This window comes from Notothenia coriiceps, unplaced genomic scaffold, assembly GCF_000735185.1.
Source record: "Notothenia coriiceps isolate Sejong01 unplaced genomic scaffold, NC01 NC01_scaffold00036301, whole genome shotgun sequence".
NCBI classification, from domain to species: domain Eukaryota; kingdom Metazoa; phylum Chordata; class Actinopteri; order Perciformes; family Nototheniidae; genus Notothenia; species Notothenia coriiceps.
This window is the reverse complement of record NW_011369002.1, coordinates 248,661-276,172: the sequence shown is the minus strand read 5'-3', so window position 1 is coordinate 276,172 and position 27,512 is coordinate 248,661. Positions and strand designations below refer to the sequence as shown.

Below are 27,512 nucleotides of genomic sequence, written 5' to 3'. Positions count from 1 at the left end.
CTAAGCCAGCGTCCGTGCCTAATAATCATCCCTTTGAGTGTTTACATTTCACAGATGATATTCAGCAGGTTAAGATATGTGCAATTCCTTTCTGGATTTAAGATCCATGTCCTTTCAGCCTTGACTTTTTTCTTTTTCTTGTCTGTTTCAATCTTTCCCTCTCAGTCCCTCTGACCAGCACACATTGTTGGCCTATGATGCAATGTCTCTTCCCTGATAGTTTAAGTTTCATGGCCAATCGGAGCGCAGGAGTAGGCGGGAATCCAGTCAGCTCATGCTTGTTAACAGCACTGACAGGAGGAGGGACTTTCAAGTCACAGTCCCACCCTCTGTTGTCATCCCTGTTCAGTCTTGTTCAGTCTGTGTGTCTGTGTTGTGGTGGTGGGAAAGAGGAAAAGCAACAGAAGGAAAAGGGAAAAGGAAGTATGGTCAGCAGGACCGGGGGGGGGGGGGGGGGGAGGAGGAGAGTCGAGGGGGGAGTCAGTGTGAGTCAGGGCGTGAGCTGATTCTTTGAAGTTAACACAGAGCTGCCATGGAGCCTTCTAGATTGATACTGCACTCTACTGACAGTAGGTAGTCTTTTTGTCAACTCTGTGTGTTTTCCTCATAGTCATGTGTGCAACTTACAATTTAGGCTCAGTAGTTAGCAGAGAGAAGTGTATGTTTGTCAGAGTGTATACAGTTTCATTGGTGCTGCGTGACAGTGAATGGCTGTGTTTGTTCTCTACTTTTCTTTTGAATCTGTGCGTCCCTTTCCTATACTCAACTGGGAGGAAAGGTTACATTTCCTGTCTTACTCTTCATTTTCACATGTGTTTTTATAACAGTCACACAGCTATGAGGATCTTATTGTATAAGCTACAGCAGAGCGCTGAACGGGACAAAGCAAACTGTTACTTTTGTATTCGGTAAAGCCTTCTGTTGGTGAATGGGCTCATTGTGTGCTAACTCTGTGGCTGTCAGCTTGTTGTCACACAACATACTGCCCTCATGCTCTTTAACACACACACGAACAATCTGTTACACATGCACAAGCTGTAATCCTGAAAGATTGAGGAATTAGTGAGGGTCACCAGCAACACGGGCTGTTATTACTGTGCATAAAACGGCCCAGAGAAATATAACACATTTCATTTTGATGGCATTAGTTGACAGTCCTCTGCCGGATATTTCCTCTCATGCATCATTTTTGCTTCCTGCCTGGGCTTGGCTTTATCCCACTCTGCTGCCTCTAACTTCAGCGCCTTACATTTGCATGTTTTCACTCACTTTTTGAACTTCCCAAGCTGTCACTTAAATGGTCATGGTTACTTTAGACTCTAGAGCATCAAATGGAAGCATCGTGGCCTACTTAGACGTTTAAGTGGCCATGAATGAAGTTGGGACCAAAACACAGTCTGTTGAATGCATATAAGTTTAAACATATGAGCATCCACTCATGTGCTCGAAAGCATGACCACTATGCGTATGTTGAACTTTTTCCCTCAACTAAAGTAAAGTGGGAACATACAAGAGAAAGTGAGTGACTCAAAACAGATGGTTTTAGCATTTGAGCTACTTTTATTTATCCAAATGTTTTCGAGACAGAATTCCTCATTGGGATTTATTGGACTCCAGATTCTTCTTTGCTTTGGTCCATTCTATAAAAAGGTGTTTTAAAATAAACCCAACAGTAAATAAATAAGTACCAGCAACTTTGCTATCCAGCAGTCCTAAGAGCCGCAGTCTTATTTTAGTTTCATCGTCATTGCTTCTTTGCCTACCCACTTATACACATGTCTAAATTTAGAAAGTCGTCATTATGATATTAGTATCAGTGCGTTCTAGCAGAGAAAGAGAATGACAGGGAACAGCACTCAAGTACGGTACATCCTGTGGCTGATCCCTAATTAGTTCTGCGTTCTTTTGAGAGAAATGTAACCTTCCTTTCATCAGAATTGAACAGTGACAACTGGATAATCACAAAATGCCAGTTTAGAGCGCAGGGCTTATAGAGAACAATGCATGTTTAGATTCAGACAAAGCATAAGCTACTTACCTGTAATCATTTATGTTAGACATCCTGCCAATCCCTTACCAAAGTGTGAATGTGACATGTCACTCTCATGGTTGACAGCTTAAGAAGTGACCTTTATCCTCACAGTCTGTGTGTTAGTGGATCCTCTGTGTTTGTGGGCAGTGGGCAACAACTGACATGTGTAAAATGGCAGGGATTGGGAGCTGTATCCAGCAGTGACAGATCGTGCAGACAGAGGGGGTTGTGGTGGGGGGATGATGATTGTCAGTGTGTTATTTTTTTGTGTGCGTTGTGTCTGTCCTCATCAATGAGTGTGTAATGTCCTCAAATACTGTACATCTTAAGGCCAGGAATGTTTGTTTTTCTGAGAGGTGCTGAGACACTGTGTCTGATGCATTAATAATTAACGTGTTCACCTACTGAGAAATGTGACTCAAATTCATTGCTGAAGCAGGTTAGCAACACAAAAATAGAAATGGTATGCACAGAATTCCTCAAAGGTGGCAATTTTAGACCAAAAGTCAAATCACTTGTAGTTGTTTTCCAACTAAAATATGTTGTGGTCTCTTTTCATTGCATGTGTATATTTTATGTTTTAGGACATTTCTCCAATAGATAGCACCTGGTCTTCCAACATCATTTGCACATGTTGTACATAGCTTTGAGAACATGCTGCAGAAGCATTTTTAACGCACCACTGTAATTAATGTGTTTATGCTCGCACTGATAAATGTGAAAGTGGGTTAAGTTGGAGTTAACACTGTGTTTGTGTTGCCAGGCAGAATATCAAAAATGCAAGCTGTATTTCTATTATAGATGTGATTGTGTAAGGCATGGGGCTTCCTCACAGAGCTCTGATCTATCTTATATTGTCAGCTACATGTATACATGGCTTTATATTATATATGAGTGTTTGTTTAAGTGTGGCATCCTTTTTTTCCACGAGTTATTCAAATTAGTCTAAACATGAAATCCTTTGCACATAAATTATAAAGCAATTTCTAACCCTGACAGAATTAAACTGTGTTAAAAGGCAACGTTATCCCTTTTTTAAATTGAAGCTAAATGGTGCCGAGCCAACACATTTAAATGCAGGATTATAACGATTGACGGATCATTAAATACAGAAAGTATTAAAGCTCAGTCATTTTTAAACATACAGCACTTTAAAGTTTCACTTACACAGCGAACTCTTGATCAAAGACTATGTAAAATGACTATAGATGTAAAATTGTGCTCTGTTCATATTTCCTTTTGAATGTTATCAAAGCATTTGGTTCGATGGAGAGAGTTTAGCAGAGTGAGACCTCACTCGCGACTTGTAAATATAGACGGACAGACACAAATAGAAAAACGTAGACGCACATTCAGTTTTCCCTTGTGTATGTGTGTGTGTAATATCACAACAGGTGTGTTCAGTTTGGGTAGCATGTGTGGCCAGTAAAGCTTGTTTAATTAAATGTTGTGGATTATAATAGACTCAACCACAGTCTGCACTTGTTGTCTGGTTTATTTGATTGTTTTGGCGTTATCCAAGATGTTCATCAAAAGCCAGGCACAGGGCCATACTGGTTTCTCTACATCACTTTCAGTCTGTTTACTGATTACTTCTATTTCACAGAGGTCTCTTTCAGCTAGCTTTTTTTGTATTAACCTAGAAAAAACACAATAACAATGGATGAGTATTTGTTCTAAATCAAGCAGCTTTGTTAACTTTGGTTCTTGGTACCTCCTGTGGTCAGTTTAGAGAGCATTAGCAGCCCTGATATTAATGCTTTCATCTTTGTTTCTCTGCAGGTTAACCGCTGTCGTTGTCCGTGGCTTCCAATGTCCTCTCCTATGGCAAATCGTGAGGCGGGGAGCACCAGCCCTGTGGTGCGTCAGATAGACAAACAGTTTCTGGTCTGCAGCATCTGTCTGGATCACTACCACAACCCCAAGGTGCTGCCCTGTCTGCACACCTTCTGTGAAAGGTAACTAACATTTGTGTTCTATTTCAACGACGAATGAAGTCCTAATTTCCCACAAACCCCAGTCTCTGCTCACTCCATCTGCTACATATAACTTGTTCTGGCCTTGCAAAGAAGTTGATACACCACTCTTGCTATTTCCCTGCCAGTAATTATTCTCCCATCCTTTTATTGAAGAATTCTTGTCTACTGTACTTGCATGTCTCCAAATAGTGGGACCTCATCTTCTGCAAATCCCTGGCCACAATTAAACAGCTCACAGCACTTCTCCTCTCAGACTCTAGCTGGGATAAGTGCATTCCTCAGCATCAGGGACCTTCAAAGTCGGAGAAAAGGCTCATTGTTGGGAGACACAATAACAATTCCTCAATCTACAGTTTCTTAGAAAGATGACACCCCCTCCAGCAATACTTACTGGGGCCTTTTTCGTGCCTGGCAAAGCAGAGGAGGCTTTTGAAAAGCTTGTTGTGTGACAGGGTGGGAAAATGGAGAATGAAGAGGAGGGCATGTTGTTAGGTACAGAGGACATTATGTTTCAAACTGGTTTACTTCCAAACCTATGATCAAACCAATATTTATGGACTAGTTTTGAATAGCCACACAGAGTACAGTATAAATCCTTTTTCCAGGCAGTGTGAGGGGCCTTTGCCCACCCGAGGGCAAGTTAAATCCCCGGTTTAACTGGATGGCATGTGATCTGGATCCCTGCTGATGTGAACAGATTTATGTCTGGGGCTATAGATGATGTTGCCAGACAGATGTTTTAATACTGGGTGGGTTGATGTCGTTTTAGGGGTTTTAGAGCTGAGCTGGCAACCCATGCTGGGCCACGGCTATTGCATTGCTTTTAATTCTGCTTCTTTTTACTCTTTTGTGATTATCCTAGTCCTGTGCTTATATTCAGAGATCAGGGTCATGAGTTTGGTATGGATTGTGCAAGTGTTTTAGATGAGGCCAATATAAATCAAGTCTTTCTACAATAGGGGTGTGTGGCAACTTGTACTCTGGATTGCAGGATTTTAGGATAAGTGTAGTACTAGTGGTTAAAGTTATTCACAATTGAATTTGATTAGCTGCCTAAATTCAGTAAATAATATAGTTTTATATGGATACAAATACTGTGTTGATAATTTTTAGTGCCAACATTTTGAGAAAAAATTTACTTGAATTGGATGACATTTTTTGGAATATGATATATTAGATAAATAATGTGTAAGTTGCAAACAGATGAATGTTATGGATGTCCTTTCAAAAGTTCAGGTGTTTAACAGTTGTATGGCCTATGGAATGAAACTGTATATATAGACTTTTGTTAAAGCTCACTGTTATTATCAAGCTAAACACTGCTGCAGTTTACTAAGGCCCAGTTCATCAGGTCACACTGGGGTCAAAAAGTAAACAAAATGTTAGCATGCAAACAGAGAAGCTGCCCGGCATCCTTGTGTTCAACAACAGAGTCACCGACCTCAGGTTACGTCCTGCGTCGATCACAAATAGTGATAACGGAAGTTTAGAGAAACAACCATACATCTCATTCTGGGTTGGCTGTCGGGCTGAAGGCCAAGAGTGCGGTCTAGCGGTTTGCATACTGCGGCTCAACTTTGCTGACTGTCGCTTTCATTCTGCCTTGAAGGTTGTCTAATGTTGAATGGATTGCCTCCAAAGGGCAATTAAACCCACAAAGCATCCCCAGCGTTGAAGGGCCGGCAGGATAAATGTGAGACTGATCACAGCATGAGGCCGGAGTCCAAAACACATGCACACAGACAGACATGCAGAGGCATAAACAAACAAACATCTTATCTACTCTTTGTGTTTCTGTTAGACACATTGATTTCCACTGAAGATCCACTTTCTGAAAGAGGAAGTGTGTTCTCCAAGGATCTGGGTTGTGTAGATTGACACGAAATCCCACTTTCCTCCTATTTGTTGTGACAGCAGCACTATTTAGTATTTAGGCACTATCTCTCAAGGACTGTGATAAGATGACAGCTCTCTCTTGCTAGTATCTTCTCTCTCTGCTTTAAATTGATGAATAGAATATAAATTTGAATTATACAATAAAATAAGAAAAAGTAATTGCTTTGATAGATATTGTAATACATTTTCTGTATTTGTTTACCTCCCCCAGTTGTCTTCAGAACTACATTCCCCCAGAGTCCCTCACACTCTCGTGTCCAGTGTGTCGACAGACGTCCATTCTGCCGGAGAAAGGGGTTTCTGCTCTACAAAACAACTTCTTCATCACAAATCTCATGGAGGTTTGAATATTAATCCCTTTTATTAGCTCTAGTCAAACACAAATGTATTAGCCAAACAGAAAGGTCAAGTGTGTCACAGGGATCAAATGACAGAACACAGATTAATTACGAGGTTAACAAATAAGCAAGGATTAATTACAAATAATTAAAGATACTCAAAGGAATGGGGCGAGGCTCTGGTTGTGTTCCTGTAATACTGTTTTTGGAGTACCACTCTTTGTACAGAGGGAGGACATTTTTACAGACTGAGGTCATAGTCAGTTCTTCTTTTCTTTTTTCACAAGGGGCTCTTTTTAAGGCTGGTTTTAAATGTAAGGTTTCCATTGTGCATGTAGAGGTTATGATTAGTGTTAGCATTGGGATTCTATGGAATGGGTGTATTGAATGGAGGGAGCTCAAAAAGTACATCAATGTATCATGAAAAGATGAAGTAAACTGACTACAAGGTTTGAGGACAAAGAAAGAAGTATCTTAGTTCTCATTAACATATACCGTAAAGTCATCAGTTCGATTGAATTCTGCAGCAATATTTGTTCAATCAATACCCCACCTCTTAATTGTCCACTGCCAAATAAGGGAAAAGCATGCCCTGTTAAATATTTATAAAAAAGAAAATAAACCACCCCACTACAGTTAGTCCAGCAGATACGTGAATTAATTGTGCTTTTGATGATAAAAACTTGAACTTTGGCACACTGTTAGAGCATGCCCTAAGGAAGATATTTGAATATAGGGCCATCGCATATTTGTTCAATGGCGCAAATGGCGGCCATTTTCAAAATGTCACATATCTGCTGGACTAAGTTCATTCGAAAATCTCTATTGTATTTATTAAAAGCAGCGTAATGACATTTTAAATGTTTTCAACCAGGTCCTTCAGAGAGACCCCGAGTGCTCGCGGCCTGAGGCCTGCAGTGTCCTGGAGTCCGTCAACGCTGCGGCCGCAGGGAAACCCCTCTGCTGCCCCAACCATGAGGGAAAGGTGGGAAGAACTTTGTGATGCCCACTCATCATTTCTTTTAGTAATTGTCAAAGAAACAAAATACTAAAATCCCTACATATCTGCTGCAAAGCCCAGCAAGAGTGAAGGAGTTTGTCTCCCCCTGCAGGTGATGGAGTTCTACTGCGAGTCCTGTGAGACAGCCATGTGTCTGGACTGTACATCGGGGGAGCACAGGGAGCACGTGACCGTTCCTCTGCGGGACGTCGTGGAACAGCACAAGGCTGCGCTCAAGACACAGCTGGACGCCATTATGAGCAGGTGGGGACTTGAGACCTAAATAAAGCTTTCAGGATATACCACACTTGAAGTCAAAGCATTACATCGTGCTGACGCTTTTATCCAAATCACCTTACAATAGGTGCAACAAACCATAAAGATACATAAAGATTTTCATTTTTTTCATTTCATTTCCATCTTTATTTCGAACAGATTTAAAAAAATAATAATAATAAATGTGAGAAACAGAATACCGTATTGTTAGAATACAGTATTTATCAATATTCATAATAATATTAATATATTTGAAAAAATATTAATAATAATAATAATAAATCCTATGTGTCCGAAAGAGAGCAGGAAGAAGCAAGTGCTTATTAATTCCCACCCCTTACTTACTGCTAATCAATGATTATCCTTTAAATCATTTCTGCAAGTTATTCCTACTCACATCTTTACATTTATACATACATTTACAATACTTTCTCATCTTCAATCAGCTCTCTTCATTCTCATAGTTTTTCAAAAAAGTGTTTCTGTAAATAATGATTATGATTATGATTATAGCGGCAAAGGCCCAATTCCACCAGTTAAGCCCCACGCCCAAGGTACCGGGGGCAAAACGTAACATCTTGCAAGAAACAACGTCTGAGGGCGTCTTAACATTTAACAAACTATGAATGTGTCATACCCACTTAACGGGAAGAAACTCAGCTATCAGATAATATTAACAATGTTTAGCTAAACGAAACACAAGGGTAATAGCAAGACTCTGCAAGCCCTGAGTGAAAAAATTATAACGCACTTAGCACAAAACTCACAGTAGAAATACTTTATTACTTATCGGATCTGCACAAACAAGATATCAGATTAAAGCTGAGATTCCACAGATTCTAAAGGTATAAGTATCATCACTGTGCGGCCAAGACTCAGGGCAGCAAAAGTCAAACCCAGACAACACACCACGTAGCTTTACGGAGCCAAAACGGCAAATATGTCTTACCTTTGCTGTTTTTCTGATCAAAGGTTGTGTTCAATGGCATTAAAGCGATAAAAACGCTGCTGAAGGTTAATCCAATGTCTCTGTGTCCCTTTTAAATTATTACTGATAATCCATCATCATATTTATGGCTATAACCTAGTTTTCAGAGCGTAACATAGGTTTGGGCAAGCTGTGTGCACATCACTCTCATTCCTCAATGGTAACGTGTAGGTGGATTTAGGAACTTCCCCTCGATTCTATTGGCTCTAATGGTTCAAAAGAGGTGTCAATCATCAAAATCGACCGTGGGGGGCCAGAGATATGGCAAATCCACCCAAATGACCCCAGAAGTGGGTTTCTTTTTCTAAACCTCTCTAAAAAGGTCACATGTCACTTCATCAATCGTGATACAGGGTACTTATTATATGTTATAGTTTGGATTCCTAAAGCTTTTGGTCTACTATCCCATCATTCAAGGGTGGTTTTCACTATAAGTAATGTTGTTGTTTTTTGGACGGACACTATAATTTACATATTTTTTTCTATTTTCAATCTGAATTTACTTTAAAATAAAAAATAATCTATATTGATTCTGACTTTTCTACATCCAACTCAAAGGTTTATCATTGCTTTGAGAAAAAAGATGATTAATTTACCCCCTTTTAGAAGTGAAGTCATAGTCATTTGTTCTGGGAATGTCATTTTCGAGCCTGAGACCTGAAAAACAGGCTTGGGGCCTAACTGGTTTTTGTAGCTTTATAGCTCGTTTTTCATACAATTTCTGTTCACATAATGTCATCTTGCAGACTCCCTCAGCTAACATCATCCATCGAGCTGGTGAGTGAGATCTCCCGCCAGCTGAATGAAAGGAAGAACGAGGCGGTGGCAGAGATCACCAGTACGTTTGAAGAGCTGGAACGGGCGCTGCATCAGCGCAAGACGGCCCTCATCACAGACCTGGAGAACATCTGCAGCACTAAACAGAAGGTATATAGTTCACATTATTCACATATACCATGGATGCACTCAGACAACTGCACCTGCAAATGTGCATGCTCATTGTCTAGTGCAGGATCACTCACAGGCATTTATCATACAAGCATGAGCTGCCATAGGTCTCGAAATCCTGGCGAAATATTTCAGCATGCTGTTCTTTACTATTTCTTTATTTGATTGTTTCTGTTTTCTTAACTTCCTCTCATCTGAATGCAGGTCCTGCAGGCCCAGCTTTCGTCTCTCCTCCAAGGGAAGGACCACATCCAGAGCAGTTGCAGCTTTACAGAGCAAGCTCTCAGCCATGGGAGTGCTACTGAGGTGAGCAAGCTAACAAACACAGATGGGAACATAACATAATGAAGACGAGTGTTGGATAAAAAATAAAAATGTTGTGTCTCTCCCGCCAGGTGCTGCTAGTTCAGAAGCAGATGAGTGAGCGGGTCACAGCACTGGCCAGACATGATTTCCCAGAGAAACCACATCAGAACGCACATCTGGACTGTCAGGTATTTCATGTGGTTTATTTTATCTGTGCATTTTTATTCTGGTGGTCAGACTGATAATCCAACATGGTCAATTAATGATTTAATCTTTTTGATTGTGAGAGTTTGCTTATTGAAATAGTTTTTTGTTTAATTACTCCTTACATTCTATACTTTCTTGGGGATCTAGTATTGGGGGAACTACTACATTTTTCATCCAGAACTGAATCAGAATCATTAGTCTGTCACATACAAGTAATTAAAAAGTAAGAATTAAGTAAAAAAGTCATAGTATAGTATTTAATACAACAAATTCATGGTAAAGTATATCATAATAATTCATTGTATTTTCTATTGTAAGTAGGTGTAAGTGTAAAAGTAAAATGAGCATTAGGGGAACCTGTTGTGAAAAATATTGTCTGTGGTGGAAATATGATCCTCTCTGCTCCAGGTGGAAACTGAAGGTCTCCGGCGCTCCATCCAGAACCTGGGCGTCCTCCTCACCACCGCCGCTGTGGCTCACACCTCCGTCGCCACGGGAGAGGGCCTCCGCCACGCAGCCACCGGGCAGCACCACACGGTTACTGTGACAACGAAAGACAAAGTACTGTTGTTAACGCTTGTCCTAACTTCCATTTCCTACATGTGTGGATTGAACTCTTGATATTGCTAGCAGATTAACATTATGCTTTTTCTTTAATCAGTTTGCTAATGTACTTTAGTCACACACTTTCATTTTGTTTTCCATTTTAATTTCAATTTCCTGATATTTTCTCTGGACGCTCTGGTCACGAAGGCAATTGAAAAGTCCTTATTAGTATCACAAACAATCTTGAAAAGAGTGTCAGTAGAAGATGCAGCTTTAATAGGCTGCAGCCATGTGCGTATTGTTATTTAATGGACATCCTCTCTCTGCAGGATGGAGAGCTGGTGCGGACAGGAAATGCTGTTTTAAAAGCAGAGATAACATCAGCTGACGGGAGCCGCATTACAGAGGCAGACGTAGCGGACAATAAGAATGGGACATATGAGGTGGGCTATACATTACGAGTGGAGGGAGAGTACTCTTTCTCTCTGTTGCTGTACGGCCAGCCGTTGCGTGGCAGCCCTTTCCGCCTGCGAGCGATCAAGCCCTCAGATGTGCCTCAATCTCCGGATGACGTGAAGAGGAGGGTGAAGTCTCCCAGCGGCACAGGAGGACACATACGGCAGAAAGCAGTGCGTCGGCCTTCCAGCATGTACAGCACCACCAAGAAGAAGGAGAACCCCATTGAGGACGAGCTCATCTACAGAGTGGGTAAGTCCAGGAGAGACAGTACTGCAGTGTACACGGCGTTACCGCAGCAACAGATCTAAATCCACCGGACTAAGGGACTGTTTCATCCCACAGGCCATAAGACTGTCAAACACCTGAACTATTGATAGAACATACATAACATTCATCTGTTTGCAACTCATATATATCATATGTCAATATTCCAATTACTGTATATAGACTATTCTGCACATTTTCTATTATATTCTGTTTCTATTATATTCTATTTACTTGTACTATTTTATCTGTTGTATTGTGTTGCACTGTTTGAGGAGCCTGTGACCTAAGATTTTCATTGTCATAACTACACTGTAGCTATGCACACATGGCAATAAAAGCCTTGAAACCTTGAATCGTCAAACCAAGTACCATGAAGACATCACACTTATTAACAAAGTAAACTTTCTAAAGCTTGCATCATGTTTGAAACTTCCCCTCTAGGTAGCTTCTGTTTTCACTTTTTAATAGACTACAGAGTAAAATGTCTTGCTGTGACTTGATAGAAGAAGTAACATCAAAAACATTTTTATTCTACAAGCTACGGCAGGTTGACAGAAGATCACAAGCTTGTATTTTTGCTTACTTCAAAGTGGAAAGTTTGTTTTAGATTGTGCTTGCTGAAGGTAAACCATTGTCACTATGGACTATCTTTCTCAAGCAGGACAAGTATTTATGATATTTTTTTAATTATACTGAAATAAACACAAATCAGTCCAAACGCCAGATAATTGTAGTCCAAAACCACTGGTATGAGCCATTAAAGCAACATTTTAAACATGGAGTGGCACATCAACTGAGTGTGTTATTATTTATCTGTCAGGTACCCGGGGCAGAGAAAAAGGGGAGTTCACAAATCTGCAGGGAATCTCAGCCTCTTGTAACGGCCGAGTTGTGGTTGCCGACAGCAACAACCAGTGCATACAGGTGAGACAGACAGGAAAGTGCATGTAAGTGCAACCATGAATGTATTTGTGGTCACAAAATATGGTTATACTGTGTTCATGACACATTTTACTCACAGTAAGATGGAACTGATTACAGATATTCTCCAACGACGGCCAGTTCAAGATGCGCTTTGGGGTCAGAGGTCGGTCTCCGGGACAACTGCAGAGGCCGACAGGCGTCACCGTGGACATGAACGGTGACATTGTGGTGGCCGACTATGACAATCGATGGGTCAGCATCTTCTCGTCTGATGGCAAATTTAAGGTCAGATCTCAAAGATTGTTATTAGCTAGACAGTCCTGAAGTCAAATGAGTAATGTAACTTAATGCTCAAACAATAGCCTTGGAAGAAAAGGTTATACAATTGACATATGACCTCTTTGTCTCTCTCCCTGACAGAATAAGATTGGTGCAGGCCGGCTCATGGGTCCTAAGGGTGTCGCCGTGGACAAGAATGGACACATCATCACTGTGGACAACAAGGCATGCTGTGTCTTTATCTTTCAATCCAATGGGAAGTTGGTGACTAAGTTTGGAGGCAGGGGGACGTCAGACAGACAGTTTGCAGGTGAGACCAAGGCCTCGATATGCAACTAATGAAGAAGTGCTATCAATCAATGTTCTCTATTTCAATGAAGAGATCTGTCAGTGATGCAAGAGTGTCTGCCTTCTTTTAAAGTTAATCTCTCATGATTTTTATGTCTGTGTTATGTTGGATTTCGAAATGGAAAAATACAAATAATAATTGAACACTCAACAAGGTTTTGTTGACACCTTTACCGTCAGTTACTGCCACGATATTTTCCACTTGTTCCCTTTTTATGTCTGAATACAGACCATCCCATGTAACATTCTGTTTGAACATGACTGTATATACTTCTAGGCAAAGCCCCAGGTGACGCAGCGGCCCCCCCGCTCCCCCCACAAACTGCGTCTGTGCGGATCAAACTACTCCTTTTTCTTCTCTGTTATCATTTATCTCTGACTACCTATTTTCCTTTCTTTCTGTTTTCTTCCTCCTGTTTTTCAATCTAGAAAAACTTGGCCCATACTTTAATAAATCTGGCTCAGTGTTCAGTAAGTACTAAGTGTGGCCTTGCTGCAACCTTAATCCCACAGTGCGGTGCCCTCTGTCTAACCCGATCCCTGATCATGTGTCTGCCCTCCTGACAACTCAGATTCTTGACAAATCCAAGCTTTGCCTGTACAATAAGAATAAGAAATGCAATTACATGCTATTGTAATAATCACCTACTATTACAATATTGACCAAATTGTCATGTGCATTGTTTTTTAGCCCACATGAATAGGAAGAGATTAGTGTGAAGGATTTTTACTGCCCTGTCCCATGAAACTAACTGATGTTTCCTGTTAAGATAATCAGTGTTGGGAGCTACAGAGCTTTTTATTAGGTATCTAATAGGCAATAGATGTCACTTTATATACAGTAGCTACCCCGGAATGTTGATGGTAAATCTCAAAGTATTGTGCCTTTCCCAATAATCTAATTTGACTGTTTTGACATTCTGAAAATTATTGAACAACTCACGTAAAGCATCTAATGCATGAAAAGCCAATCGCAAATCAGTACAGCTAACCATGTGATCAAACTACGTTTTGTAATTAGAGCTGAAATTGTGGTTCAAACGACCAACTAACAGTCAAGAGAATGGTGATAAGTACGGGAATGTGATTCTGTTACAAGTAGAGTGAACTTCACATGAACTCGTCTCTCTCTCCCTATAGGTCCGCACTTTGTTGCAGTGAACAACAAGAATGAAATCATCGTAACTGATTTCCACAATCACTCTGTGAAGGTAAGAAATGCTCAGTCTGTAATTCACATTGAATATGTGCATCAAAGTGAGTGCAAAGAGGTAGACAAAGTGTTTCATTTCACTGACTTCCTGTCCCAGGTGTACAATGCAGATGGAGAGTTCTTGTTTAAATTTGGCTCTCATGGTGAAGGCAACGGTCAGTTCAATGCTCCCACTGGAGTGGCCGCGGACGCGAATGGAAACATCATTGTGGCTGACTGGGGCAACAGCAGGATACAGGTGAAACAGGCAATATTCTATAAACCTCACAACTTTGAACGTTTTCTTTAATATAGCATTGTTTATCAGTAATGGGAAATAGTTACAAAGAAAACATTCACATTAAATGATTAACAACAGGAAACACTTAACAATTAAAGTACACTATAGCAATAAGGACATCAGTACAGCAAACAACAGTCGCCCATGCTATGGATTGTTATGATATGAACACTAAAAACGTACCTTTGTGTTTTTTATTCCAGGTGTTTGACAGTGCAGGCTCCTTCTTGTCTTACATCAACACCTCAGCAGACCCTCTGTACGGGCCCCAGGGCCTCGCTCTCACCTCAGATGGCCATGTGGCTGTGGCCGACTCTGGAAACCACTGCTTTAAGGTTTACAGATATCTGCAGTAGGCTGAGGGAAGACCTCCAGACCGGACCCCTGCTAAGTTAACAGTGCATACTGCTCGGGGACATGGAGCTGCAACGGGCCTGCACTCTACACTGGTCCCAGGTTCCAGAAATTCATTACCTTTTCATTTTGTCTCTGCACACTTATATATACCTTCACATTTTCAAGTTTCAAAGAAATCTGAGAAAGATGTTTACGTGAAAAACAGCCAAAAACACTCAAACTAAATAAGCTATTAATCCCCAAAAATGAAATGAGTTCCCTTTGTAAAAAATAGGCTACCCTGATGAAAATAAAGTTTTAAAGGTCACCTATTATGCAAAATCTACTTTTTTATGTCTTTTATACATAAATATCTTTCTACTCTGTCTTAAGTGATTCGGAAAGTTTCAGTAAAAATATTTTCTCTCTTCTGTTCTGATTTATGAAAATGAGCTGATCAGATTTGGGCTACTTTGTGATGTCACAATGTTTTTTGGGGTTGTGCAATCATTAGCCAATAACAAACCAAGGTAACACCCCCCCACCTTATCACCTGAATCTTTTCCTAGAGCACCATTGTGTTATTTTTAAACCAATCATTTCTCAGAGGGGCGTGGCCAGCAGCAGCTCATTAGCATTTAAAGCTAAAGACACCAAATCAGCACTTTTGGAACAGGGCTGAAACAAGAGAGGTATTTGGCAATATCTGTTTCATATTTCGAGCCAAATACTTCAGAGACATGTTTTGTATATATCTGAGACCTATAATATATTGTTCACAAAGAGTATAATACGGGACCTTTAAGAATGAATGAATTTTCACAAGCATGAGGAATAAAACATCCCATTATCCATATTTTTCTATCTGATCACGGTCTACTTGAGTGTTTTTGACAGATTCCACTAGAGAAAATCAACTGGGAATGAACCTCTGGAACAAGGCGTTGCAGCTTTAATTCTCTTTTATGTGTGACCTCACCAGTAGAGAGTGTGCCAGTCTGAAGTAGGTGATGCACTGCTATTTCTTTTGGGCAACACACTCAGCAACCAGCAATCAAGGCGAGACACAGAAGCAGGAGTGCACTTCCTGTTTTCTGAGGACGCTTTGTGTTTTTAGTAACATGCTCAGGCCTTTCCTTGAACACTGTTGCATGTCAGTGTGCTCCAGAATATGACCCTGTTGTCACTGCCTTCAATTCTCATCAGCAAACACAACAGAACACACGAAGACAGTAATGTGTATAAAGAGTTGTTTCTTATTTCTGAATTTAGACAATTGTTTTCTTTTATGGCGTAAGATGAGTTGACTTATGTGCACATGTTTTTTGGTACCCAAAGACGAGCAGCAAGAAGCACAACAGTTGGTAGAACAACGTTTTTGAACACAAAATCTGACTACTTTTTTTCTTCTATTAACCAAAACAAACTTCATACAGTGTACGACACAAATAGTTCGGTTTCCATATCTACAACCTAATGTAGTTGTATGTTATTTTACTATTTAACCACCTTATTACAGCACTTACACTGGAGCATTATACTTATATACAATTGAAGGTCATGCCATGTAGGAGCCAGCTGAATGGCTTGCAAACACTAATAGAACAAACTTGTATACTCATTGTTTACTGTATGTTTTTTCTTCTAAATAGTTAATTTATTTTTCTTTTCTTTTCTACATAATTTGTTCTACAAATAATTTTTCTAATTTGTGCATTTGAACTGTATCCTCTTTGCCAAACATTTTCGTACATAGGCCTTGTGACATGTAGCACTGAAAGCTGTTTTGCCTCTTCCCAGAGCTCACATCCTGGACTACAGGAACTTTTCCTTCGGCCAAAACGTTTTGTTGTAAGTTGTTGAACATTGCACAAGTACAAATATTATAAGAGTTATATCGTTTGCAAGAGTAATATATGCCTGTGTATAGTTATCATTAAACATAATCAGAAAGTGTACTGTATATTACAATCACATTCTTGTTGTAGCTGACAAGCACCTTCATCATGGATTTTTCCAGTATTCACTTTCTTGGTTGTTCAGTGTTTTAAAGGTGTTCTGTGCATCTCCTTGAGAAACACAACGAAGCTAAAACCAGAACGTTTTACCTGTATTGTATGAATAAACTATTTGATCTGTAATCTGGTCTTTCCATCTACATTTCTCATTTCCTGGAAAACTATCTTTTTGACTTTCCTTATTCATAAACATGACCCCTGTGTTCCTATGGTTTTATTTGTGTCCTTGTTTTACCTGTAACTGCACATGTCTGTGAAATAAAGGAAGCACATACTGTGTAAACAAAACAGTACACAAACCATATTGTGTGGCCTACTGTATACTGCAAGAGGCCAATTTTACAAGAAGTAATCACTTGTATCATGGCCAAGGTATAATTGTAAATATTAAAATCATACGCTATGAAATATTGTGCACATTTTGTTTTCATAACAAGACTTCAGTAAACTAATGCCTTTTCTGTACGTGTTTTTTTAAATTTTTGAAATAGGTATAAAGGCATATGCTTGTCTTGCTTAATCAGAAACCAATATATTCATGCATTTTCTTACCAAAATAAGTGAATAGTCAGATGTCTCATTGAAGTGTTGAAGTCCCATCGTGACAGGAACTTTGGTTTAATGCCACTGCTCTCCGCTCTGAAACTGTTACATATTATAATACATAATGTGAGGTCACGCAAACAGCCATTACAATTTGTGCTCATAATGATGATTAGCTGTCCTCTGTTAGGAAGATCTGGGCAACTATTTATAAAACCAGCCCTTCATTAATACCATATCTCTACGGAAATAACGGCAAAACAACCAGAGCCGGCGGGGGAGGGAACCGTTTTCTCACCTCCTCCTTAAATGTTCTGGCTGTATGAAAACTGAATAAGAAACAAACCGTCTCAAAAGGTTTCATGAGAATGTTGGACCAAAATAGCAAAAAACTCTTACACTAGGCATGAACCTGTTCAGTGCAAAGAGTACGCTGCAGAATGGGACAAAAGAAGCCCTTAAAAGTAACTTATGCCGAGCAGACACTAACTGCGTTTGAGTAGCAAACTGGGACAAAAAAAAAAAAAGGAAGAACTTTCTCAAGATAACATTGAGAGTTTTGAATAGGTCAATTTTCCACATCTAAAAACAATGGAATGACACAAACCTGGCTGACAGCATCTAGAAATCATTAGGTTTTGAAACAAAATGATAGGTCCGAAATACATTTAAATGTATTCCTAATTAACATTCGTTTTGGTTTACATTACCAGAGCCCTTGTGTAGAGAAAGTTAATAAGACTCTTGAAAAATAAAACTTGAATTTCTCTTCTTTTAATGTTATTGTTCTGTCTAAGAAACACTTAGCACATTTAAAGCAGGTGAAAGGGCCACAAACAGGGACTGCAAGATTTTATTTTTAAAGTCACACTTAAAGAAACAGCCCAAACACTGTTAAACTTATTGCAGGTATGAAACTCAGAACGCTTGACAAATTAAAAGTACGTATAAATGAGGTGTACTATCTTGGACACAATGTTTATCAGTAAATATTCAGAGTTTAAGAGCACAAAGTGTTGCAGTCATCAAGTGAAAATCTTAAACATCTACTAATAAACTGAATAATAAATATTGTGAATGTCCGTTGGGCTCCTCAATAGGATTCTGAAATAAAAAACAAAAAAAACATTTAAGACGGCAGTCTTTGCTTGTAGGTCCACAACTGCACAAGCAAAAATAAAAGGATCTAAAAGAAGAATGTTAAAAACATGTTTAAAGAAGGAAAAAGATTGTACACAGTTACCCAGATACACATATTGCATTCAATAAATAAAAATAGAAAACTGGTTGAAAAATGTCAGGAGTTCAAACCAATCAATCAGCACCATCTCAACAACTATCTATTTATAATCTCAAGCAGGAATATTTTAAAATAACTATCATCAAGGCAATGCTGGGGTAATTTGTAAAAAGCAAACTGAACAAGTTATAAAAAACGTAATTCAGCATTTTGTAAGTTTACATTTTAGTCAAGTCCATCAGGCACTCTCCAGTTAAGCAACTGATTTTAAGATATGGCTGTTCATCTTAATTTATTGTTTACATTTTTCAAAATAGTTTGCTTTGTCATACACACCTGCTAATTCTCCAGCAGACTGATGACATTTTCTCAGATTTGTATGATAGCTTATAACAAAAGCACAATGGCACGACTTCATGCCTTCTGCTCAACAAAGAAATGTGCTTCAGAGTAACATAGAGGAGTTTGGAACTTCCAAAATTGTAAGCAATATACAGAATAAAAAACAGATACAATAAGGGGATTTAAAAACGATGATAAAATGATCTGCTGACAGAACAACCTGAACCACTCTCTCATGGAAGTACAATCCGGCCAAATTCAATCAAGGAAATCAGATAACTATGAGCATGGAACTGACTGTTATATAATGAAGGAATCTATCAACTATCAATGTGATACTTGATGAAGTTTTACCCAAGGCCACTGACCCTGCCTGCCAAAGAAATTAGCCAACACAAGTTAATGTACAGTAATTGTATGGCATAGTAGTTGACATTTGAGGCATCTGCCTGACTGCAACCAGTGGTATTTACAACAAAGCCGCTCTCAGACTGCAGCCAGTCACCAGGGGTTAAAGCCTACAGTGTGTGCCGGGGTTAAAAGAAACCACATTTAACATTTTCAAATTGCCTTATGAGAAAATGTAAGCACTTCACATCAACCAACGTGTGATGAGACACCTGGTGACTCATGTTCTAACTCGAGTAAGACCAACAGGAACCATGTGCACATCACACAGACACAGGGTCAACATCCACCTGTCACTCCATCCAAGACTGAGAAGAAACCATATTGACAGCAAATCTGAAAACCATGGCGTACGATTTTACCAGTAGATAATGAGATTTCATGACTCTTTTCAGATCTCTCAGTAATAGTGGCATATCTGCAGCCTGCTGCCGGGGTCATTCTTCCCCGGGCTGAAGAAGGGATAGACAGGCTCTTCAAAGCAGGTATCAAACATGAACAGTCTTTTCATTGTGACGGCGTCATAGAAACTGAGGCGCCCGTTGTCGTAGTCCAGGTACACGCCGACCCGAGGAGAGTTCCAGTAGTCGGCCACGGGGATTCGCCCGTCCTCTCCGTTGGCGTACAGCCGGTCCTGCAGACACAGGCTCCAGTACCCCGAGGAGGGGGTGAGGCTGACGAAGCCCTTCCTGTTGCTGCCCTCAGTGGTGACTCCCAGGTACCACACGCCTTTGTCCTTCACGTCCACCTCCCAGTAGTGCTGGCCGCTGGCGTACTGGGCCGTGGCGAGGACTCCACAGAAGCGAGTGAAGCGGGCCGGCAGGTCGGGCTCCTGGTTACGAATATGGCCCTCCTCTACTTTGGTGTCAAAGTCTGAGATCTGAAGGTTTAGGTGAGCCGTGTCGGGGTCCAAGGTGAGGTTCTGGGGCACTACACAGAAAGAGAGGGGAAAGTTAGGTCACCTTGATCATAGAGCGGGCTGAAGAAGGCAGTACAGTTGAAAAAAATACAAGTTAAGGAATCCAAGTTGACATTTATGTCCAAGGAAGCAAAAGTTGTCTTACTTAGGGTAATAAGATGTCAAACATGCATGGTGTGGGAAACTCACTAGTGTGCAGCACGTGCATCATCTTCTTCCACATGATGAGCTGGAAGGGCCCGGAGAAGTCTGTGAACTCAGTCGCACAATTGACGGTGTCGAGGGATTTGAACGGCTTGCAATGGATGACTCTGTAGGAGAAAAACACAAAGTATAAAAAGGTACATTTTTGCTCAATAAATAAACAGTTTGTATAAGGTTCATAAAATACAAAACTGTAAGCTACTTACTCATTGTGTGTCTCAGCAAGGCTCTGTTGAAAGAACAAAAAGTTATATTAAACACACACACACCACTTATGTACAATTGGCAGTGGTTTTTAGGTTTATTTCAGCCATTGCTTCACATACCAACTGTTACTATACATCTATGACAAATATATTCTTACAATAATGCTCAGCATCAGAATCAGAGAGCAGACGTGTTATACTGACCTCAAAGCTAGTTTTCCCACCGATGTGACCGTGGATTTCAGCTATAGCTTTGTCTACAGACGCCACCTCTGTCTCCACAATCTTCAGGTTCTCGTCGATGACGGCCATGGTGGCCACTTCCTCGGCATCCAGGCTCTCAAGCAGGGAGTCTCTCTCATCGAGCAGGAACTGCACCAAGGCACCAACATCCGCCTCAATCTTCTCCTTGAGTCTCTTTTTCTTCAACTGAAGACCAGAGAATGTCAGAAGATAAGGATCAAACACGTTAGGATTGTAAGTATCAATGGAATGCGTGTTTAGCATTACCTGCTGTAACATTTGAAAGCATCCTGTAACCCAGCGTTTAAATTACCAAATGTCAGGATTACCAATCAGGCCTCCATGCTGATTGTGATATTGCATTTAATTAGTTGATGAAATAAGGTTACATTTGGAAGATAGAGAAGGTTGTTATCTTGTTAGAATATTTGAACCAAACATACACTTTTTAAGTTGTGACCTATAAAAATGAAAATATGGCTTAAAAAAAATGATATTACATACCTTCACTTCACTTGTGGTGCGCTCATCAGCAGTTATAACTTTTACACATTGAGACTTCTGCCAGTTGAGCTCCATTAGCCTCATTTTCAACTCCATCTGTAAGAAAAATGATCATTAGGACACACAAACTAGTACATATTCTAGATGTCCCAAATAATACATGCAGACAAGGCCACATCATCTCTGATCTCTTGGCAAAATACAGAGTAGGAGACTTAAAAATGAAAACATTTGCATAAACTTACCTTCATGTCATTCACAACTTCTGTTACTGGTGCTACCTCATGGTGTCTGAAAGTATATATATATATTTTTAAATGAAGCACACACACTCAAGTGTCAGACAGTTTAGGAGACAATCAGATATACATTTCAATTCAGTAGGGCTTCAAATGCCCAAAAACATATGGGTGATACAATTATTGTAATTCATTCAACTGTAGGCTTAATACAACAATTTAACAGGACAAAAATCTATGGGGTGACATACTGACACACAGATAATAGAGTCGGTAGATTGCAAAAATGAAGGACAACATCAAGGGCAAACAAGATGAAGCAAGCTTGTTTTGCAAAAGATACATGACCCTGGCTCTCTTAAAGAGATACAGCAAAGTATAATATAAAATAATAAACTCAAACTAGTAATTCAAGTCTAGCAGAAATGTCTAGCAAGTAGCTATAACTATGCATTGAAAATAAGAGTGGTTGGCAGATTCATTTAGCAACAGAACCAGACCACACAAGAGTAAATAGGGCTAGAAGTTGGAATACAGTAACTGTCATAAAATAAAATGGTATTATCCTGATAGGCCTTTACATATGGCATGCATTATGTGAGAAGGGTCTGGGTGTCTTGGTGTTAAAGGTCCCATGTCATGGCCATTTCTACTGATCATAATTCCATTGTTGAGGTATACTAAAATACATTTATATTGTGCAATTTTCCAAACTCACATTGGTTTCTCCTACAGCATCTCTGTAAAGTATGTGTATTCACTCTCTGTCCTAAACGGCTTGTTGGAGTTCCAACATTTTACATTAGAATGACATGAGATACACTGCAGAGGACTGGGTGAATAGCCCTGGCAGAAGCAAGACAAGTGAAAGGGATAAACCAAGTCTACTCATTGATAGTACCCATTTCATTTTCCTGCATGATGAGTGACAGAGAAGAAATTGCAAAATAGAAATATGTGTATATTTGTCAGAGCAAACCTATTAGCGAACCTTGGAGAATGAGTCTATAATGCCCCTTTCTATAAAAATGTGCCAACACCACCAACCTGTGTGCTCTAGATTCCCTGCAGACCACACAGATGGGCCTTTTATCAGTCTGGCAGTACAATTTCAGCTCCTCTCCATGTTGGTCACACTTGCCATCTACTTTAACGGGCTTAGAGGGCGGAGGACAGGACGCCAGACACTCCAGGTCGTCCAGCTTGGTCACCAGGTTCTGTACCAGGTAGTTTTTAGTGAAGGTCCTCTTGGTAAACACCTGCGACGACAAAGAAAGCAACTGATAAAGAGGCAGAAAACTGCTTGTCACCAAGGCCAAGTGAGTATGACGTTGTCCACAGAATGCATCTAGACATTCTGCATTAAAGCACTTGTTAAATAGCTACAGTACAAACACAACGGGTTGTCGCTTCCTTAGCTGCTGATAATTAAGCTTTCAGTTAGCTAACGGTAGCTAGTGCCAGCGAGGCAGCCGTCATAGCAACGCTAGCCTCAGAAATACACTGCGTAACTTTAGATAATATCATGTTTTAAAGACGAAACGTAAACCAGCTACTTTAAAATATTTGTAACCACATCAAATAAATACTGTCACACGTTTTTGAAACTTATTTTGTGAAGAAACACGGTTCAAAATACAGATAACGTGCAATAAGTTACCGTTCGGCATTGAGGGCACTGATAGCCGTAGTCTCCGCCATTTTCATCCCAGTGCATGCAAATGCAAAACCGACAGAAATTATGCCCGCATTTCAGTATGACCGGGTCTTTGAAGAAGTCCAAACAAATTGCACATGTGAGCTCTTTCCTCAGGTCGTCTCCAGCTGCTCCAGCGGTAGCCATGTTTACAAGCTAACAGCAGCAGCACCACACTGCAGGAAGTGAGGAGAATGAGGGAGGTAAGAGGGCACATTTGTGGTGCGTCATTTTCCGTCCCAACCAATCAGATTCTTCCCTCAAAACATTTCCATCACAAGGTCAATATGTGTTCATTAAAAACTGACATATTAATTTAACTTATTGACTGATTCATATTGGCACAAGGATTGACACTAGGCCTCTCTGCATTTAATTGCTGCAACTGCATTTTAATCACAAAATGACATACGTTACATTTGAAAGTGTTCATAAACAACAAGCACCTTGTCCACACACCGACCGCATACAGCTTTCCATTTGCAAATTAAATGTTAAAATTATTCCTGAACATGAACATACATTTCTCCTATCAAAAGACATGGTTTAAGCACTTTCGGTGAGAAATACACATCTATGGGTAGAGAAATATCCTCACTTTTGCATTACATTTGCCTATGAATATATAAAAAAATGTGTTTCATTAGTGATATAAGCTAGAAACAGGGCCGTTGTTATGCAGAATGTTAGGTCTCAAGAGAATGAGGGCAAGTTGCAAATAACTGCTAATTTCCCAGGTCTATACCATTAAAATGTAAAAATGGCTTTCTTTGACAAAGTGCTTTACAGTAATCAAATAGTCAAAGTATATTTTCTACTATTCAAAGCTTGAATGATGCCTGCCTTGGTCTATTTATTATTCATTTGTCCAATAATGTACGTGGCTACAACATGACATTTAAATGTTTTTGTTTTCCATTATCAAGTCAAGTTTTTAGGTCTATGCCATAGACTGTATGCCCTATGCCCTGCTCTATGCCCAGGGGCGGACTGGGACTGAAAATCAGCCCTGGCTATGCCTCGTTTTTTTGTCAGATTCAAGTACTCAAATCTCAAAGTTCTATCTAAATACTAAGTAAATCAACAACAACCAGTAAGCAACCATATTTATTCTTAAATACATATACATAAAAACCCATTCATAAAAAGACACAAACTGAATATCAAGTTTGATTGTTTGTGCTAAAATGGTCATATACATGGGGATAACTGGCTGTGGATACACTACATTGCATAGCTTGGATTGGCATGTGAGGGATGTGACTGAAAAAGTGCATTTGATGTCAGATGTGGTGCTATTTCCAAAATCATCAGAGCGGGAAAATCACAGCTGGGTTTCAGCAGATTATTATTTGTATGAACCATCACATCCCACTGCTGATTCACATTTCAGCAGATTTACAGCTCATGTTCTTCACATCAGCTAGCCCTGATACATATTGGAAATAATGAAACAATGATGACTGACAACACCATAATAAGACACATATTTAGGAACACTGATCTCAGCATGTTGTACAGTTTATCCATAGCAGAGTAAGACACAGGTTTAACAACATGTAAACAAGAAATTTCACCAGTGGTATCAACAAATAACGAGACAGCAGATTATATAAATGTCTCTAATGTAATATTATTCATGGTGACATAACATTTTGTAAACTGCTATTATTTTTGCATCCTTTGTTCGAAAACATGACTCAGAACACTGAAATCCCACACAGCACTAGTGAAAACAAAGCTTACAGGAACATAGTGAGAATGGAATAGGGGTGAAACCATTGAATATGTATGAAGTATTTGAAGCTTACAGGAACATAGTGAGAATGGAATAGGGGTGAAACCATTGAATATGTATGAAGTATTTGAAGCTTACAGGAACATAGTGAGAATGGAATAGGGGTGAAACCATTGAATATGTATGAAGTATTTGCATGTTCACAGCACCACACTTATTAGCAGTGTATCACAGAAGTGGAAAGTGGCTCTGGAGAGATTCTCTTCAGTCAACAGTAGTAAATTGTGTAACTACACATGGTCCATTGTCTGCAAAAGAAATTACTCCTGAGATGAATGCCTTTATACACATAATCTAACCAGTGTCATCATTATGCCCCAACTACTTTTAATAAATATGATAATATCATAGAAAAAGAGTGGAGCAACATCACTGCAAGGGTGAATTGCAGTAAACAGTGTGGTAACAGAAACAGTGATTAACTGTAAACAGGTAATAAAGTAAAAGAAAGTGGAAACAACCCAACTCAGCAGCAATAAAAAATCCCAATACAATTAACATTCCTCATCATATGGCTAGCAAAACAAAAAACTGTGAATTCATAAAATGGTAAGCTGGTTAATAAACATAAATTCTGACAGCAGTGGTAATTATTACTTGAAGACCTGCTAAGATATTTTTGCAGGTTTAGGTTACAAAGAAGAAACAGGGGGTGGCATCTTGTGCGTATGTTTTTATTACAAATTGTGTTTTCCAGAATGAGGCAAACATTTAAGCTAAAATTGCATGTCTAAAAGTACAGTTTACCCCATTTAAGATTTACTATCAATATGTTTGACTTTTAATCCTCAATATTTGTAGAAAAGTATCCTCTGGCAGTTGATACACTTTTAAGAATTTTGGGAACAGTAAGTGAGATTACAATCTTGGAACCCATCTCCACTTGGAACTATCTCTCGGACAACCCTAAGCATTCATATTTTTTATGATGATTAAAACGAATGTAGTGTAAACACAGAACTTTGCATCCGTAACACATTTGTTAAGATACTAAAGAAGTATGAATATGCTGCACAATGTGCGCAAAAATCAGATGTACCCTTTTCCAAGCTGAAGAAAAGATGGTATTGTTACCATTTATACTTTGGTAGACAGACAGAAGTACCAGGGCTCACACACTTCAGTAAAGATTTGACTGACTCAGGGACAGGTCAATAAGATCTGAGGCTGAATCTGTTCTTTTTGAGACTATTCCTTCCAGTATGAACATTGACATCATCTAGTCCCCTTTACCCGAGGTAAACCTGCAGCACTAAATCTCTGACTTGGCCTGTGTGACACTAGCTTTATGAGAAAGTGCTCTTGGTGACTGAGAGTGTCCTGAAGGAATAAAGCTGCTTCAGGCCCTTAAACACCATAAAGCCAGTGAGTGAGAAAGGACATACCAAGCTACTAGCAGGACAAGTTTGAATGTTAAGTGAAGAGACCGTGTAGGTTTGTCTTCTGTGCCGTTTTCTGTTGCAGTGATCAACATACATAATGGACCCTATACTGTAGAAATCCCCACACTTACAGGAACACACACCCGAATCTGCATAATGATCCATTTCAGATTTTTGGTGTTAAGAAAGTAATTATATACCAGTTTTAAAAAAAAAAATCCCAAATTGTATAAAAGCCCTCACATCCATTTGTCCATCTGTCCATCTATCCATTGCTCAGACCTCCGAGCTGTTGTGGCAGTCTTGCATCCTCACCACCAACATGGGCTCTGTACTGACGGAGCCTTTCACCACCTCCTGTACCTCCTCCCTCCAGCCTTCCTTCCCATCTTTCTGTCTGGATCTCAGCACCAGTACGATGGTGACAATAATCAGGATGGTCAGCAGCAGCCCCACCAGCACCCCCACCACAGTCACCACTCCATCCTCTTCATACTGTGTGTTCAGCTCACTGGGTTCCAGCCCGTTGGCAAACAGCTCATTCGACCCCACCGCCCGGCGCTTGTTGCGATCCAAATCGATGTGCATGATATTAGTACCGCGGTTATTATCTGCTCCAATATCCTCAGTGATCTCTGGGACTTCATCGCCAGCCGATCTCCTGGCGCGATGACTTTTGCCATTAGATGGGGTCAAGGCAAGATCTTTGCTCGTGGAAGCCAAGGAATGGTACTCCAGGCTGCGCTTTCCAATGCCTCTGTGAGCATTCTCTTTGGAGCGGACGGTGTAAATTGTGTGAATGAACCACTCACGGCCTGCAGCAACCTGAGAAAAAAACCCAACATATGCACATCTCAGAATAATGTTCAATTTACAAAATTAGCCAATAGAATTGGTTTAGAGTCCATAACGAGCACATCTTGCAAAAATAATGATATACATACATTTTTGTATAGATGGGACCTGCTGTTGCCTAATTGATTCATTAGACTTTCTGGCAAAAGTCTACTTTAACAGCCTTCAATTGATTACATGTATTTATGATTAAAATTACAAAAACATTGGGGATTAAATCCTCAAAAAAGCCTATTTCCATTGTGGCTGACACAATACAACATTTATCCATAGCTCAAGTCACAGTAAAATAT

The 27,512-nt window shown here is 39.8% G+C and overlaps 3 protein-coding genes across 6 annotated transcripts in view; 1 reads left to right on the top strand and 2 right to left on the bottom strand.

The window, feature by feature from the left end:
* Positions 1-464: 464 nt before the first annotated feature.
* Positions 465-15,229, top strand: trim3b (tripartite motif containing 3b). Of its 4 annotated transcripts, none has more exons than XM_010792077.1 (17): positions 465-569; positions 3,815-3,990; positions 6,119-6,248; positions 7,120-7,230; positions 7,358-7,509; positions 9,256-9,436; positions 9,662-9,763; positions 9,853-9,951; positions 10,379-10,531; positions 10,846-11,224; positions 12,063-12,166; positions 12,284-12,451; positions 12,587-12,755; positions 13,223-13,264; positions 13,934-14,004; positions 14,104-14,244; positions 14,490-15,229. In XM_010792077.1, the coding sequence occupies exons 2-17, from the start codon at positions 3,845-3,847 to the stop codon at positions 14,640-14,642; spliced, it is 2,301 nt and encodes a 766-aa protein (XP_010790379.1). In that variant the 5' UTR covers positions 465-569; positions 3,815-3,844; the 3' UTR covers positions 14,643-15,229. The 4 variants fall into 4 exon arrangements, with proteins under 4 accessions (XP_010790379.1, XP_010790378.1, XP_010790381.1 ...); XM_010792076.1 differs by having other exon boundaries at positions 7,322-7,509; XM_010792079.1 differs by lacking the exon at positions 13,223-13,264.
* A 2,712-nt stretch (positions 15,230-17,941) lies between these two features.
* On the bottom strand, positions 17,942-23,382 carry trim47 (tripartite motif containing 47). Its single transcript, XM_010792074.1, has 8 exons — positions 23,149-23,382; positions 22,536-22,747; positions 21,495-21,540; positions 21,250-21,345; positions 20,707-20,931; positions 20,503-20,525; positions 20,282-20,403; positions 17,942-20,103 (listed from the first exon to the last, which is right to left on the bottom strand). The coding sequence occupies exons 1-8, from the start codon at positions 23,329-23,331 to the stop codon at positions 19,574-19,576; spliced, it is 1,437 nt and encodes a 478-aa protein (XP_010790376.1). The 5' UTR covers positions 23,332-23,382; the 3' UTR covers positions 17,942-19,573.
* Positions 23,383-24,689: 1,307 nt separating this feature from the next.
* Positions 24,690-27,512, bottom strand: part of LOC104963487 (FRAS1 related extracellular matrix 2) — a 56,561-nt gene continuing 53,738 nt past the window's right edge. The window contains 1 exon segment of the mRNA XM_010792083.1: positions 24,690-27,189. Within this exon segment, the coding sequence (XP_010790385.1) occupies positions 26,641-27,189 (549 nt within the window). The 3' untranslated portion in view covers positions 24,690-26,640.